Here is a 17,403-nt window from a genome sequence, read left to right as displayed (position 1 = left end):
GAGAAATTTTAATACATGAAAATAATAGAAACACCGGGATAGATTAAATATAATACTCAAAAGAGGTGATAGACAGTTTATGAGGTTTTTAAATTATTAACTCATCTACTAAGAGGGATACACATTCTGAAGCATTTTGGTTTAAGCTTTGATCTTTCTAAGTTGTTTTCAGTTTTAAGCATTATATATATTGATGTGCAGCAAATATGATAGTTTCAACATATAGACCAAATAGATTTATTGATCTTTTATGAATAAATCTGCAAGCCATCTAACAAAGAGCACCTAATGTTGATTAATTTTTCATCTTATAAATTTCAAACAAAATAATTATAACAAAAAGGGAGACACTTTTCATAGAAGTACTTTTATCCTACCTTTTTTTATTTTTCATTTTTTAAGTTTTGATCAACTTAAACTTAAAGGATAAACTTTCAAAGTATGAAGGAAAACATACTCTAAAAAGGAGCTTTTGTTTTATTTTTTTTAAAGTTTTGATCTTGATAAATTTCAACCGTAAATCATAAAGCTTAAACCTTAAAGAAGGAGATATTTAGAGAACAAAAATATGTTCTTCAAGATTTTTTGGTTTACCTTTTATTCATCTTCTTAAAATGATCAATATTATATGTTGTTTGTACTTTATCAATCTTGGTATTTTTAGATCGTTGAACTAGTATATTTATTCTGTGTCAAACAAAATATTTTTACATTTTTGTTCTACATTAGATCATTTTAATTTTTTTTGTCTAAGTTATTACCTTGTAAAGCTGCTTACTCGTAGTATATTACCTTTTTGGTTCTACATTAGATTTATTAACTTATTTTAATATTTTGTTATTTACATTATTACATAAAACTGGTTAATTGTAGTATAATATTTTTTTATTTGCTTTTATGTTTTATTTGAACTATGTGGTAATTTCACGGTTTGTGGTACTTTTGTGTAGTTTGGTTTTGATTTGACAGCCAAACATAGTAAATGGATGATGGTGCATGGGTTGACTTATATTGTATTTGAGTTTTGTTAGCTTCCATTTCCATATGATCCTTAATTGAGGATTCGTGCAAAGGATGAACTCTCCGTCTTCTTGTTTGACATATGTAGTGAGTGGTTAATAAAATGAGGCTTATTTTCTTGACTTCCTAGTACAATCTCAAGTATAGGACCAATATTAGTACTAATCCATCTCCAATTATACCGATGGTTTCTGTAAATACTGACTGGGATTCTAAAATAAAATTATAGCTCAGTTAATGGGTTGCACATGTAAAAATGATTATATGAAAAAAGTTTGGGTGGAACCTATTTCTATCATTACTATATAGTATGTGTGCAATTCAAAGTTTGATGGGCCCATATTTTGTACACAGTTCTGCTAAAATGAAATTGAAAAGACAAAAATAACTCGTGCGTGTGTTTGCCAAGAAAGCATGTTGATGACACAGACTCCTCACTGTCCCTTCTAATATAAGAGAAATATGTGCATTTGCCTTATAAAGAATACTTCTCCAACCTTCCAATGTCCAACCATAAAATCTGAGTCCTAATGGTCACTAGTCACACAATTTATACAATTTTTAGCCAATAATTATTGTAAAAATATTGGATTATGGAGAATGAAATTTAGCTCCAGGGGTGTTAAGGACACTGTTTTTAAGGATAATTTGCTCACAACGTGCTGAATATAATATTAGGCGTATCCCCCCAAGATTTAACAAGCTCTTCTAATATAACACTAAGAGCAAAAACAACAAAGATTAATCAAAAGAAAACTCAACACAATAAAAGAAAATTAAAAGAAAGTTTTACTTCTTTCTCATACACCAAAATAAAGATTGACATATACATATAGATATGTATATGTGTCACGCCTCCTTTTTGCGCGCCCGCCTTGAAGGGTAAAATGCGCGAGGGAGTTTTTCCAATTTAAGTGAAAATATTCGAAATGAGATTATTTATTTAATTCAGAGTCGCCACTTGGGAAAGGTTTGGCTTTTGGTGTCCCAAGTCACCGGTTTATCTTGAATCCCAAATCGAGGAAAATATTCGACTTTCCAAATGAAGTCTGCGAACCAGAAATTCTAAGTAAGGAATTCTGTTGACCCGAGGGAAGGTGTTAGGCACCCTCGAATCCCGTGGTTCTAGCACGGTCGCTTAAATTGTTATAATGGCTAAATATCTGATTTAATACATGTTATAACTTATGTGCTTTTATTAAGTTTAAACCGCTTTTATTATTATTATTTTTTATAGAATTGCAACGTCGTGAAAATGCATCTCGAACCACGTCACAATCAATGCACCCGTGGTTGTTAATACATTCCGACTCCGTTGAGATTTGAATTTGGGTCACATAAATGCGCACCCGAATTTAAGAATGTAATTTAATTAAGTCGCGCCTAAAGAGTCTAACGCCTTATTATCTTTGGGGAAGGCAGTGAAATTCACTAAACAGTCCATCCCGAATTCTAAGTATTTTATTACGACCAATTATTGAGGGCCCCGCAATTTGCATTTTTTATTTGGCGAGGCTCGTCTCATTTTTTGAAAGGATAAACCTACAGCGACTACATTTTTCTATTATGTTTGTCTCTAAAATGAAAGAAAATACACGCTAATTAAATTAAACATGCTTGGCCAGCTTCGACCTCTTATTGATTATCAGATTACTTATTTATGAGGCGAGGAATTGTTTCATGCCTTATTCCATGAGCGAACATGCTTTTAATTTAATAAAGAAAATTGCATACAAGATTAATAAAATACTAAGCTCACGCTAAACATTCTTCAAGTTGAATTTAAACTAACTTATTTAAACTAGATTAATGGAATTAACTACTAGAGGATACTACTAACGGGATTCGAACACTGCCTAATGGAATCCGATTTTTGACAGAGTTAGCTCAAATGACTTAAAACTATATTGCATTTTTTTGCCAGATTAGAAACAACCTGCCTTGCGTACTTAAAATAGGAATAGAGATGAGATTTAGCTATCGATATACTAAACATCTGTGCATTCCATGTCATACAACTAGCTAAATAATTAAGATCACAGTATTAAACAAACTAAGTTTCGATTGAGTACAAGCTACCTAATGTATTTCTATTGAGCTACAAACTAAAGAATTATACAAATCTAACAACATTTTATAAAGCTATAAGTACAGCAACAAATGATTAAACTCCTTCGCATCTTTCATTTCATGATTTTACTGTTACATCAGTGTGAGATTCGAATGTGTACCTGGAAAGTGCTTACAATTGAAGGAGAAGAAGAGTCAGTAGAGCAGTAGTAGCATACACACAACAACAGTAATGTTCGACAACACAGCAGAACCAGTAAAACCAGTAGTGACAGCAGCAGAAATATTAAGGACAGATTGGAATCAAAAGAAGTAACCAATATCTTGAAGAGTAGTGCTTGAAAATCAACAGACAAACAGGCTGCCAGGTAAATCCCAGCAGTACAAGAAGATTGCAGGCAGAAAGCAGTAAAACAGTAGTTCCTGATTTTGAACTTCGAGCAAAAAACAAACTGGAGTTCCTTGTTGTGAAACCTAGCTTTCAAAAAACTAAGATCCTGGGAACATTCCCTCTTTTCTGGTTTTTAAACTCTTGGTTGTCTGTATTTCTGGTTTCTTTTCCAATCCCCCACCCTATTTTTCTGATCTTTTTATGTCTTCTAAAAACTCTTGATGTCTGACCAAAACTCCCCTCTATTTTTCTGATTCTTTATGTTGCTGAAATTAAAGGGAGATAGATTTTAGAGAGGTTTTTGATGGCTGAAACTCTGTTTTTCAGGGGTGTCCTCCCTCTATTTTCTGATTCCCTCCTCTTTTTATATCTTTATAGAAAGGAAGCAAACTCCTTTAAAGACAGGCTGCCCAGGGCTTAAAATAAGCCTTAAAGGCTGTCATCTCCACTTAGGATTGCCTAGGCATGAGGTTTCTTCTACTTTAAACTGCTGAAATTCAGAAAGGCAGTGGATACCCTGCTGTACAACAGGTTCCACTACCATTCTCATGTGCATCTTCAGCCTTTTATTATTAAACTCACCTTACACCTGACTTCTCATCTGTAAAGATGCCATCCAGGGTGCATTTGCACTATAGACTACTCTAATGGTTCAACCCATACTCAAACTGTCAGTCCACTTAACTTAAGCTCTGAAATTTTTATTAAACTTTCAGCTATAACCAATCCCTAAGTGGTTCTTGATTCAAACTGAACAAACTACAAGCAGCTATACTCAATTCGTAATTGGATTCAAACAAAGCTTCAGCAGAAATCAAACAAACGTGCGTCAAATTATTAACATTCAAAGCTGAAACTAACTGACGACATATATCGAATCGACTATGTGAATTATAATACGCACAATCAATAGCAGATAACCAAACTTGAACAGGCACAGATATGATTTTCTGTTGATAGGCATAGGGATTTGTGGAAAGTTAACTGATCGACAGGACTTATTCGACTCGATTACACAAACTATAATTATACGTGATAAACACACAGAAACAAATTCGATCAAATAAAGATCTGGGTGAGATGGACAGAATAGTAGACACAATTGGAAACAAGTCAAACTGACATTCCAACATACGAACAAACATTAACAAAACAAACAACATGGAACTAACAAAGAAAAGAAAAAGAAATACCTTAAAGAATTGAAAATCAGATGACCATGTCTCGAATTTTGAATCGAACCTCTTTTGGGGTTGAACGGACTTTAATCGAAGTGTTATCAACTGAGAACACTTAGATTAAGGTCTATTAGACCCCAACCTTCTCGTTTAATCGGACAAAACCCTCAGATTCCGGATTTCTAGGGTTCTTGGGCCTGATTTGGGACTTGGGGTTTTCTGGTTAGATTCGGACCAAACCAAGCTTGGTTTGGTCACGAGGGAGGTCAGGGGGTACTTGGTATGGATTGGGGGGGGGGTTGGCATAGGTTGGGGTCCGGCTCGAATCTTCAAAAGAAGATTCGAGACGGTGGGGGAAGGTTCGAGACCTATGGTTGGTAGATCCGTGTTCAGGGGGTCGAGGTGTAATAGGGGTGTTAGTCTGGTGGTCACCGGCGTTGTTGCCACCGGGTTTACGGTGAGGGAAGGGGGGGGGGCGCTAGGGTTCTAAGGGGTTTGGGTTCAGTGAGGGAGACGAAGAGAGGGAAGGAGGGGTCTGGCTTAGGACGTGGGGTGAGAGGGGAAGGCTTATATACGGGATGGGTGGTTCGATCTTAGCCGTTGGATCATTGATGATCAACGGCCTTGATCTTTCCACTTAAGGGAACGACGTCGTTTGGTCTCAGAGGAAACTGTGTCGGTTTTTGACGGGAATGGGTCGGGCTAATGAGGTGTGTTGGAGACCGTAGGATTGAACAAGATGGACGACTCCGATTGAATATCCTTATACGATGTCGTTTGGTTTAAAATGGGAGTTCAATTGGACCGTTAGATATGTTTGATCAACGATCCAGATCTGATAGTCCTTAAGCGACGTCATTTGGTGAGGCCATAAAGATCAGGGAACCGGACTGGGTCATGAAATGATTTGGGCCTGATTTTTGGTCTCAGATTTGAGCCCAAATCCGGATTTCTTCAATTTAAACTCTTTTCTTTTCCTTCTTTTAATTTCTAATTTAAACAAAATTCCTAACTAAATTGTAAAATCAAAATAAAACTATACAAATATTAATTAATACTTAAACAACAATTATCACACACATTAAACATTTAATTAAAATAAAATCACTCAATGACAACAAATAGAATAAAAGATGCATATTTTTTGTGATTTTTCCTTTTAAAACCAAATTATGGTTTGATTAATTCCTAATAGTAGAACGATATCCTAAACTTACACGCGACATATATTTTTTGTATTTTTATTTGACAAAATTAAACAATCACAGACAAAACTACAAATAACTACCAAAAATGCCACGTAAATTCCAAAAATTTGTACAACAAAACCATTTGTTTTATTTTTCGATTTCTTTTGGAGCAATTGTCGCGTAAACAAAAATCACGTGCTCAATTGTCGGGAAACTTTGGTAGCTGGGACTGCCATGGGATTGCAATGTTGTTGTTACTGCTGTTGCTGTTGCCGCTACTGCTTTACCGACCTCCTTATTACAACCAAAGGAAATTGAAACTGAACTAACTACTTATGCCTATCAACCGCTAGTTACAAGATCCCTATCTATACCTCTTTTGCAACTTGATCTTGGGTCTTAGCTGATTCTGCTTGTAGACTTCAATCTGAATCTTGATGCTCGCAAGTTGTAGGCGCTTGTTTATTTTTGCAGTATTGAGTGAAACGGGATTGGCGGAGCTCGGGAATTTGATCAAATTTTGAGCGACCTGCCCTTTGTTTGTTCCAATATTTGGGAACATCTTCTTTTGTTCTTTTGTTCTTTTCTTTATTCTGGATTGAGACTCAAACCGTAGGTCATCTCGATCCATGCGCCTCGAGGTCATACCTGCTGAGACAACAAAACAAACGAATGAAATTTTCTGCCCCAGTTTCACTAGGAAAATTTCGTGAGTTAATTGCCATGAAAATTTAACAAAATTGATGAGGGGATTGGAAACCTCAAGTCTAAAAAGTGCAACTCAGGGATTGGAGCCCTAATGTCGCAAAAGATAAAAATGTGCAACTCAGAGATTGGAGCCCTAATACTGGCTTAAAGAAAAATTTCTCAACTCAGGGATTGGAGCCCTAATGCTGGCTTAAAGAAAATTGCTCAACTCAGGGATTGGAGCCCTAATGTCGGCTAAAAGAAAATTGTTCAACTCAGGGATTGGCGCCCTAATGCTGGCTTAAAGGAAAATGCTCAACTCAGGGATTGGAGCCCTAATGTTGGCTAAAGGAAAAATGCTCAACTCAGGGATTGGAGCCCTAATGTCGGCTAAAAGAAAAATCGCTCAACTCAGGGATTGGAGCCCTAATGTCGGCTGAAGGAAAAATGCTCAACTCAGGGATTGGAGCCCTAATGTTGGCTAAAGGAAAAACGCTCAACTCAGGGATTGAAGCCCTAATGTTGGCTAAAAGCAAATCACTCAACTCAGGGATTGGAGCTCTAATGTCGGCTAAAGAAAACTGCTCAACTCAGGGATTAGAGCCCTAATGTTGGCTGAAGGAAAAATGCTCAACTCAGGGATTGGAGCCCTAATGCCGGCTAAAGGGAAAATGCTCAACTCAGGGAATGGAGCCCTAATGTCGGCTAAAGGAAAAACGCTCAACTCAGGGATTGGAGCCCTAATGCTGGCTAACAGGAAAAACGCTCAACTCAGGGATTGGAGCCCTAATGTGGGCTAAAGAAAACTGCTCAACTCAGGGATTGGAGCCCTAATGTTGGCTAAAGGAAAAACGCTCAACTCAGGGATTGGAGCCCTAATGTCGGCTAAGAACAAACTGCTCAACTCAGGGATTGGAGACCTAATGCTGGCTAAAGGAAAAACGCGCAACTCAGGGATTGGAGCCCTAATGCTGGCTAAAGGAAAAACGCTCAACTCAGGGATTGGAGCCCTAATGTTGGCTAAAGAAAAAACGCTCACCTCAGGGATTGGAGCCCTAATGCTGGCTAACAGGAAAAACGCTCAACTCAGGGATTGGAGCCCTAATGTCGGCTAAAGAAAACTGCTCAACTCAGAGATTGGAGCCCTAATGTCGGCTAAAGAAAACTGCTCAACTCAGGAATTGGAGCCCTAATGTTGGCTAAAGGAAAAACGCTCAACTCAGGGATTGGAGCCCTAATGCTGGCTAAAAGGAAATATTGGGGATTCTAACTAAACCTCTTTTTTTTTTTTGAATTTTCTTCTTACTTCCTTTTTCGTCTTGACTAAGTAGTATTCCACTCGTGTAGTGGGTGTATGGGCTAGCCCATGGTGCGTTCAGCTATGATATACTCAACTTCTTCTTTAGTAGGTTTATCTACAACATCTGGTGGTGCCCTCGTGGGCACGTTCCTCTCTGGGGCGGTCTGGTCTAATCGAAGTCAACTGACTCACATGGAATACGGGGTTCGTTTTCACCGAGCTGGTCGCTTGAGTCTATAGGCTACCTTTCCTATCCGCTTTTCTACAAGGTCTACTTTCAGACCGGGCCAAGCCTTTAGGTTGTTTAAGTAGGTTTGGGCTAAGGTCGTTGCGCTCCTGCCACCTCTTGGCAAAGTAGGTTGATAGGCAAGCCCCCTCCTGTCGCAATGGTGTGGGGCGTCAGAGGCTGTTACCCCGTGGCCAACTCGAAGGGGCTGAAGTTCGACGCTTTTTTTTATTTTATTATTTTTTCATTTTTGTTTAGTAAAATGCAGGAGAGAATTTGGGGAAACTTCCCTTTTGGGTTGAATCCTTATTGCAAAGCTGTTTCTTGCATTCACATATTTCTTTTCCTTTTGGGCGGCACCTGCTTCTTGCATGGTTGCTTTGGATCGCACCTGTTTCAAAGAACAATTGTCAGTTTGAAAACGGTGGTTGGTTCGGTGGCCTTGATTGTTCCCATTGCTTTGTCCCATCCTTATTCCTGTTGAGAAACTCTGCATATGATTGGATTCACAAGCGATCCCTTTTAAACTGATCAGACTCGCATTTCCGGATTTTGTGATGATTTGCCCGTGTAAGGCTTTGGTTCTTTCATCCCATTCTGCTTGGGATTCTTAACGAGGCCAACTCAGTGGGGATTTTTATTGGGGTAGACTCGTTGGGGATTTTTTACTAGGGAGACTCTGTGGGGATTTTTATAAGGGGAGACTCTGTGGGGATTTTTACAAAGGGAGACTTTGTGGCAATTTTTACAAGGGGAGACTCTGTGGGGATTTGCCGGTTTTTTTGTTTTTGTTTACTTCGAAAAGCAATCAACATCATGATCAGTCGGGATTGGACTGATGTACCACTGAAGTGGGGTATTTTACTTCCTACTAAACGGAGCTCCATGAAACCGGTCCTGCCACCTATTCTTTCCAGTACATTTTGGAATTTGGGGTTAAAACAAAAGGGATTCAAATAAAGGTAAAACAACAAGCGGAGAAAACAAATTTAAAAGAGAAGTGTCCCTTTCGGGACAAGAAAGACTTATCTGAGGCAACATGCTGACTTTAAATTGACATGACATGCTTTTTTGACTGGATGCCCGATCTTCGTGAACTTGCATTTCCTAATGAACCAAAAACGGATCAATATTTCCAAACCAGGGAACCTTGCCAGAACTTTCTGAGGTGGAATCATCTTTTCGGCCGACAGTGCCCTTAGCGGGTTTTTGCTAGTCGACCTCTCTCATTTCTCTTATCATTGTCGCCTGATAGCACTCTTTGCGAGTTTTTTTACTAAACAAGCTCTCTCATTTTCGATTTCTCTACTCCCGTCGCCTTATGGTGCCCGAAGGTTTTCACCGACAAGACTCTTTCATTTTATTTCTCTCAATTTTAGAATGTATCGGCTTCCAACCATGACATCTCTTGGTTTCCCCTACCTTTGGCAATTAATCCGAAGGACTTGTACTTGGTAAAAGAATTATGGATGAAATTACAACTTCTGAACCATTTGGTGTGCCCCAGTTTCAACTTCAGGGTAAATTGGATTTTATTTTTGGTGTGACTGAACCCCAGAGAGAGGCTGCCTACGTATCCTTTCGGAATCAAGTCAGATGTAGTTCAGGCTCAATCAATGTTGGTGTTTTTTATATGATTAGGTATGAACCAAAGAAATGTAATCGGTTCAAAGGGCTTGTAGAGAGAGTTGATAGTGTTTGGGTAGTGGGAATAAAACCTTCATCTCAAATGTGCCAAGACATCACCGAAGTAAACTCAAACATATTACCTTTTGACTGTATCCGCATTCACCGCCGTTTCAGGATCATTTCCTTCAATATCACCTAGATACAATGCTCCCCTTAGCAGTATCTTCCTGATGATGTATGGGCCTTTCCAATTAGGGGCAAATTTTCCTTTCGCTTCCTGGTGATGTGGCAGAATGCGCCTTAATACTAGTTGACCTACTTCAAAATTCCTGGGTCGTACTTTCTTGTTGTAAGCACGAGCCATTCTTTGTTGGTACAACTGCCCGTGACAAACCGCGGCCATTTGTTTCTCGTCAATCAAAGTCAACTGCTCTAATGGAGTCTTAACCCACTCGCTATCTTCAATTTCTGCTTCGACAATGGTTCGGAGCAAAGTAATTTCTACCTCTGCTGGTATCACAGCCTCGGTCCCATAAACCAACAAGTAGGGGGTTGCCCCTACTGATGTGCGTAATGTAGTGCGATATCCTAGCAAGGCAAAGGGTAACTGTTCATGCCATTGTCGGGAACTCTGAATCGTCTTCCTCAAAATCTTTTTGATGTTCTTGTTTGCTGCTTCAACAGCGCCATTGGCCTTGGGCCAATAAGGAGTGGAGTTCCTATGCGTTATTTTGAACTGTTCGCATACACCCCCCATCAAGTGCCTATTCAGGTTTGCGCGTTATCTGTGATGATAGTTGCAGGAATACCGAAACGACAGATAAGATTTGAATGTACAAAATCCACCACAGCCTTCTTAGTGACCGATTTGAGAGTGACAGCTTCTACCCATTTTGTGAAGTAGTCAATAGCGACCAATATGAATCTATGTCCATTTGAGGCCTTTGGCTCAATCGGACCAATGACGTCCATGTCCCAAGCAACAAATGGCCAAGGTGCAGACATGGGGTGAAGTTCTGTGGGAGGTGCATGAATCAGATCACCGTGCACCTGACACTGATGACACTTTCGAACGAAACTAAAACAGTCCTTTTCCATGGTCATCCAGTAATAACCCGCTCGAAGGACTTTCTTTGCTAAAACATACCCATTCATGTGGGGCCCGCATACTCCTGCGTGTACCTCATGCATGATTCTTCCTGCCTCCTTGGCATCAACACATCTTAACAAGTTGAGATCCGGGTTTCTTTTACACAATATTTCGCCGTTCAAAAAGAAACCACCTGCATGCCGCCTAATAGTTCTCTTTTGATCTCCAGTAGCATGTTCGGGGTATTCTTGTGTCTTCAAGAACCTTTTGATATCATGGTACCATGGCTGGGTACACGATCCTGCCTCGATTACATTACAGTAACCGTGTCTTTCCCTAATTTAGATTTCCAAGGGATCGACGTGGGCGCTGCCTGGGTAAGGTAACATTGAAGCTAAGGTGGCAAGTGCATCCGCTAGTTCATTGTGACACCGCGGGATATACCTGAACTCTATTGATTTGAACCGCTTGCCTAAATCCTCCACGTGTTGTTGGTAAGGAATGATCTTAACATCTCTAGTTTCCCATTCACCTTGGGCTTGCCGGATAATCAGGTCAGAATCCCCCATAATCAATAAATCTTCAACATCCTGATCAATCGACATATGCATGCCCATGATGCAGGCTTCATATTCAGCTGTATTGTTCATGCAAAAGAAACGAAGCCTAGCTGTAGCAGGATTGTGCTGACCAGTGGGTGAGATCAAGATTTCCCCAATTCCTACACCTTTGGCGTTTACGGCCCCATAAAAGAACATCTTCCAACCATGAGCATTTCTCGAGACTATTTCTATGGTGTTTATTTCTTCATCTAGAAAATAAGTACTCAATGGTTGGTATTCCTCATCAACCGGGTTTTCGGCCAAATGATCCGCTAACGCCTGGGCTTTCATTGCCGTGCGAGTGACATAGACTATGTCAAATTCAGTAAGCAAGATTTGCCACTTGGCCAGTCTTCCAGTAGGCATTGGTTTCTGAAATATGTACTTCAAAGGATCCAACCTGCTTATGAGGTAAGTAGTGTGAGCTTGGAGATAATGTCTCAATTTTTGAGCGACCCACATCAAAGCACAACACGTTCTTTCCAGCAAAGTGTACTTGGCCTCATAACTGGTGAATTTCTTGCTCAAGTAATAGATCACCTATTCTTTCTTTCCGGTTGTGTCATGTTGCCCGAGGCCACTCCCGAAAGAATTTTCCAAGACTGTCAGATACAAGAACAGGGGTCTCTCCAGCTCTGGCGGGACCAAAACTGGAGGATTTGAGAGATATTTTTTGATCTTGTCAAAAGCTTCTTGACACTCAGCCGTCCATTTGATTGCTACATCCTTCCTCAATAGCTTGAATATGGGCTCACACGTGCTAGTTAGCTGGGCAATGAATCGACTGATATAGTTTAACCTACCCAATAGACTCATCACGTCTTTCTTCGTTCTTGGAGGAGGTAGATATCGGATAGATTTTATCTTTGTTGGATCTAACTAGATCCCTCTCCTGCTTACTATGAAACCCAAAAGCTTGCCCGATGGGACTCCGAAGGCGCATTTAGCCGAGTTCAGCTTCAAGTCGTACTTTCTCAGTCTCTCGAAGAATTTCCTCAAGTCTTGGACATGATCGTCCTGAGTCCTGGACTTGATTATCACGTCGTCCACATACACCTCTATCTCTTGATGCATCATGTCATGAAAAATGGCAGTCATGGCTCTCATGTAAGTTTCCCCAGCATTCTTCAAACCGAATGGCATAACCCGAAAATCGTAAGTACCCCAAGGTGTAGTGAAGGCGGTTTTCTCGGTGTCTTCTTCATCCATCAACACCTGATGATATCCAGCGTAACAATCTACGAAAGACTGTATCTCATGTTTGGCACAATTATCAACAAGGATGTGGATGTTGGGCAATGGAAAATTGTCTTTGGGACTCGCCCTATTCAAATTTCAATAATCCACACATACCCGGGTCTTCCCATCTTTTTTCGGCACTGGAACTACATTCGCCAACCACGTAGTGTACTGGACTACCCGGATTACTCCTATTTTCAATTGCTTGGTGATTTCTTCTTTGATCTTATCACTGACATCAGTCTTGAACTTTGTCTGCTTTTGTTGAACTGGAGGACAATCAGGGTAGATTGGCAATTTATGCACCACTAGATCAACACCTAATCCTGGCATGTCATCGTATGACCAAGTAAACACATCTTTAAATTCAAAAAGGAGTTGAATTATCGCGTCTCGCGTTTTTTCTTTCGTGTGAATGCTTATTTTGGTCTCTCGGATTTCTTTAAGAGTTCCCAAATTAACCGGTTCTGTGTCATTCAGATTCGGCTTAGGTTTATTCTCAAAGTGTTCCAATTCTCGATTTATTTCCCTAAAAGCCTCTTCTTCGTCATATTCCGGTTCTTGGTTCATTATTTCACAATTAAACAGCTCGTTGGGATCTGGGCGTGAAGTCCGCAAGCATATCATATTATTTAAAGCCGCATTATTATAACTGAAAGGAAAAGATAAAGGAAAAATAGCAAAAATCAGAATAAAGGAAAAAATGAGGAAATACTGATTTTTATTCCTTGGAATTTGGAAGATAACAAGGTTTATAATTCAGGAATTCAAAACAAGAAACTAAAGAAAAACATCCGAGTTACATCCTGGGGATAACTCGTGATGCAGGAAAGGTGGCAGGACAGGTCTACCCGGACTCCTGCCTAGTTGGGAACGGAGTGGCCTCCCAATTCCGAAGCTTGGCATTTGGCCCCACATATAGCATCTCAGCGGTGCTTGTTCCTTCTCCTGGTTGAACCATGTGAGTTTCGTAGAGCATTCCTCTCATTGCCCCACATATTTCCTCGATCTCTTCTGCCGTAAAAACCTCGTCGTCTTCTTCTTCGATGTATTTAGGTCCGACGAAAGTCTCATATAAATGTGGCAATGGTCGAGGCAGCTTCCAACCCTCATTTTTCCTCTTCTTTTCCCACTCTTCATCTTTTGGAGTGGGTTGAAAACCTATCCCAAAAAGTTTCTTAGTGGAAGGTAAGGTGATGGGTTCCGTTATTCCTTGCAGCGTTTGTCCAAGCCCTTTCCCTGGTCTGAATCCATGTCGGATCATTTCTTTAGCCACCATGATTGAGGCGTTGGACAGGAAAGGTTGGGGGCAAGGTCTTCCTTCTTCATACTGCTCTACCAGCACAACTTCGAAAGCCTGATAAACCGTGTGCTCACTCCCTTCCCCTGCTTCCAGATATGGGATGGATGGGTCCCGATAAATAGACTATTCGTCTTCTCCGTGGACCACAATTTCCCGATCTTCATATTCAAACTTCACCATTTGGTGAAGAGTGGAAGGTACAGCCCCTGCAGCATGAATCCACGGTCTTCCGAGGAGAAAATTGTAAGACGTATCCATATCAAGCACCTGGAAGGTTATTTCGAACTCCACCGGTCCTATAGTCAATACCAAGTCTATTTCCCCGAGGATGTCCCTCTTGACGCCATCAAAAGCCCTTAGCAGACATTATTGGGGCGAATCCTTCCAGTCCCAATTTCCATTCTCTGCAGCGTGGAGAGCGGAAAAATGTCAACACCTGAACCTCCATCCAACATTACTCGCTTGACGTAGTAGTCTTCGCACTTAACTATCAGATGTAAAGCTTTGTTGTGAGTCGCTCCCTCCGGAGGTAAGTCGTTCTTGCTGAAAGAAACTTGATTAACTGCGAAGAACCTTTCCGTCATTCGTTCCAGTTGTTCAACTGAAGTCTTAGCCGGTATATACGCTTTGTTCAGGGTTTTGTGCAAGATCTTCTGATGTTCATCCGACCTCATCAGCAAAGATAACATAGACACTTGCTCGGGGCACTTGTGTAACTGATCCACCACTTCGTAATCAGGCATTTTCATCTTTTGGAAGAAAACTTCCGCTTCTTCAATGCTTACAGGCTTCTTGGGTGGGAAGCGTTTCCGTGTGGCATTTTTTAACTCTTGAGTATTTGAATATCTTCCAATGAAAGTATTCTCCGGAAGTTCCCCCGTGACTTCTCTGCCTTTGTACGTAACCAATATTCTTTGATAGTTCCACGGTACTGTGGACGGGTCTGTCATCGGCTTCTGTGGTACGCGTCCGATATCCACTGGCTCATTCAGCCGAGGTGGTTGAATCGTCCCCCGGACCACATAGGCCCCTTTCGGTACGTACATTGGTTTTGCCCTTTTGACTTCGAATCTCTGCGGCTTCTCTGCTCGACCTCGTGGAATGTAAAGAACTTCATTCCTCGCAGGCACCATCATCACTGTCTTTGTCTCGACCTTCTCTTCGAGCTCAATCTTGATAGTACTAGTCTTCTTTTCCCCTTTCTCTAGCTTCGGGCGGCTTTAGGCTTTTTCTCTGCATCGACGATGGCGATTATAGCTTTGAAGGCGGGATCAAACTCCTTGTCCTCACAAATTATTCCAATCAACGACCCGTTATTGTGAGCGGGCAACGGATTGTTGGTTACATTTGGGACCTCCTCGTCCCTCAGTACTACCTTTCTCTGCTCTATTAAGTTCTCAACCACCCTTCTCAAAGTCCAACAATCATTTGTATCATGCCCTTCTGCTCCTGAATGATAAGCACACCTAACACCGGCTTTGTTAGCAGGTGATGCCGGATTGTGCCTTGTCTGGGGGACTGGTTGCAGGAAACCCATCTGGACTAGCTTTAGGAACAAGGTAGAATACGGTTCACCAATGGGTGTGAAAGTCCGTCTTCTGGGTGGTTCTTGAGGGCCGAAGTTATTTTGAGGTGGTTGCGGATTATAGTGGTTTCGGTAGGGAGGCTGATTTCTGGAAGGTGGAGCTTGGCCTCGATTGGCTTGTTATGGCGGCTGGACATAAGGATGGGTATTCATGACCATGTAGGGTTGAGGAGCATAGGTCACATTTTGGTGGGGGTAGTAATGTTGTGGGGTTCTTTCTGGAAAACGGGGCCTGGGATTACGATATTCCCTTGCTTCTGATGCTGCCATGGATGTCTCTTCCTTTTTCTTCCCTCTTGCCATTCCTCCGGACCCACTTTGGACGGCTTGGGATTTTGCCCTTATGGCTACCTGACTCAAAATTCTACCCGTTTTCAAACCATTCTCCACCATCTCCCCGATCTTAATCGCTTCCGCGAAAGGCTTTCCCATGGCTGACATCATGTTCTGGAAGTAGTCTGATTCTTGATCCTGGAGGAAAGTAGTGACCATTTCTATCTCGTCCATGGGAGGTTTTACCCTTGATGCTTGTTCGCGCCATTTAATAGCATATTCTCTTAAACTTTCCGAGGGTTTCTTCTTCAAGTTTGACAGAGAATTTCTGTCCTGTGCGATGTCAATATTATACTGAAATTGTTTTACAAAATCCATGGCGAGATCATCCCATATATACCATCAAGATATGTTTTGGTCCATATACCACTCTGAGGCTATTCCTACCAAGCTTTCTCCGAAGTATGCCATCAACAACTCTTCTTTGCCGCCGGCTCTGCACAATTGGTTGCAATACTTCTTGAGGTGAGCAACGGGATCTCCATGCCCATCATACTTCTCAAACTTTGGTGTTTTGAAACCCAACGGCAAATGTACATGTGGAAACATACATAGATCAGTATAGGAAACACTCTTCTATCCGCTTAAACCTTGCATGTTTTTCAAACTCTGCTCGAGGCTCCTCATTCTTTTTGCCATCTCATCCTATTCAAAAGCTTTGGGGTTTTGGTCTTGCCCAGGTGTAAACTCGTATTGAGGTTGTTGAGGATGAGTGCTGGTGGTAAACCGAGTCAGTTCCAAGGAGAAGAATGGTGCTTGAAATGTGAATGAGGACGAGTCAAAATTCGGCCTGTGTGTAGCGGGTTGTGCCATGATTGGACAGGGCAGTGCAGTGAATATGTTCGTAGCTACATCTATTGTTGACATACGGGGATAAGAATCAGAGGGTGATCCAGCAGAGTGGGCTGAAATGGCCGGGGTACCCGAATGGGGTAGTTAGATAGCTTATGGGGACGTTGGAAGTCCCACTTGTCATTGAGAACAACTCGGGGAACCCAGGGACTACACTTGGTAGCTCTTTTCCGTAATTCCAGTCATCCAACATTTCCAACATGCGGAGCCGCAAGATTCTGTTTTCCTCAGCTGTTGCTGACTCGGGAGTTGGGACGACCGAGATTGAACTCTCCTCGGAGACAGGAATTGTCGGCAAAGGAATTTCCGAAGACATCTCTATACTTCCCTTTGATCTTGTGAAGTAAGTGTGAAAACTCCCTCTCGACTTAGCGACGGGCAACTGAACACTTCCTTTCGACCTCGTGAAGTATGAATGTGAGGCCAGACCTCCACCAAACCAAACCACCTTTTCTAAAAACCTGGAACTTAGCAGCAAGCAAACAGTTAGTTTGAAACAAAAAACAGATAGGTAATCTCACGTTGGGGCGTGATGCACCTCTACGGTTAAGTGAATTTCTACATGTTTGCAATGATGACATGCGTCATTCCGGCTTCTCTTTAGTCTTCCCTTTATTTATCATATATTATTTTTTTTTTTATTATTTCATTATTTACAGTTAAAATGTGACCGGATCCGATGAGGATTGCCTACGTATCACGGTGCCG

General features: G+C 41.1%; 1 protein-coding gene across 1 annotated transcript; it reads right to left on the bottom strand.

The window, feature by feature from the left end:
* Positions 1-15,129: 15,129 nt before the first annotated feature.
* On the bottom strand, positions 15,130-15,462 carry LOC138874115 (uncharacterized). Its single transcript, XM_070152618.1, has one exon. The coding sequence runs from the start codon at positions 15,460-15,462 to the stop codon at positions 15,130-15,132; it is 333 nt and encodes a 110-aa protein (XP_070008719.1).
* Positions 15,463-17,403: the final 1,941 nt, after the last annotated feature.

Source organism: Nicotiana sylvestris, chromosome 7 (genome assembly GCF_000393655.2).
Source record: "Nicotiana sylvestris chromosome 7, ASM39365v2, whole genome shotgun sequence".
Taxonomy (NCBI): Eukaryota; Viridiplantae; Streptophyta; class Magnoliopsida; order Solanales; family Solanaceae; genus Nicotiana; species Nicotiana sylvestris.
This window is presented reverse-complemented; position numbering and strand designations above follow the sequence as displayed.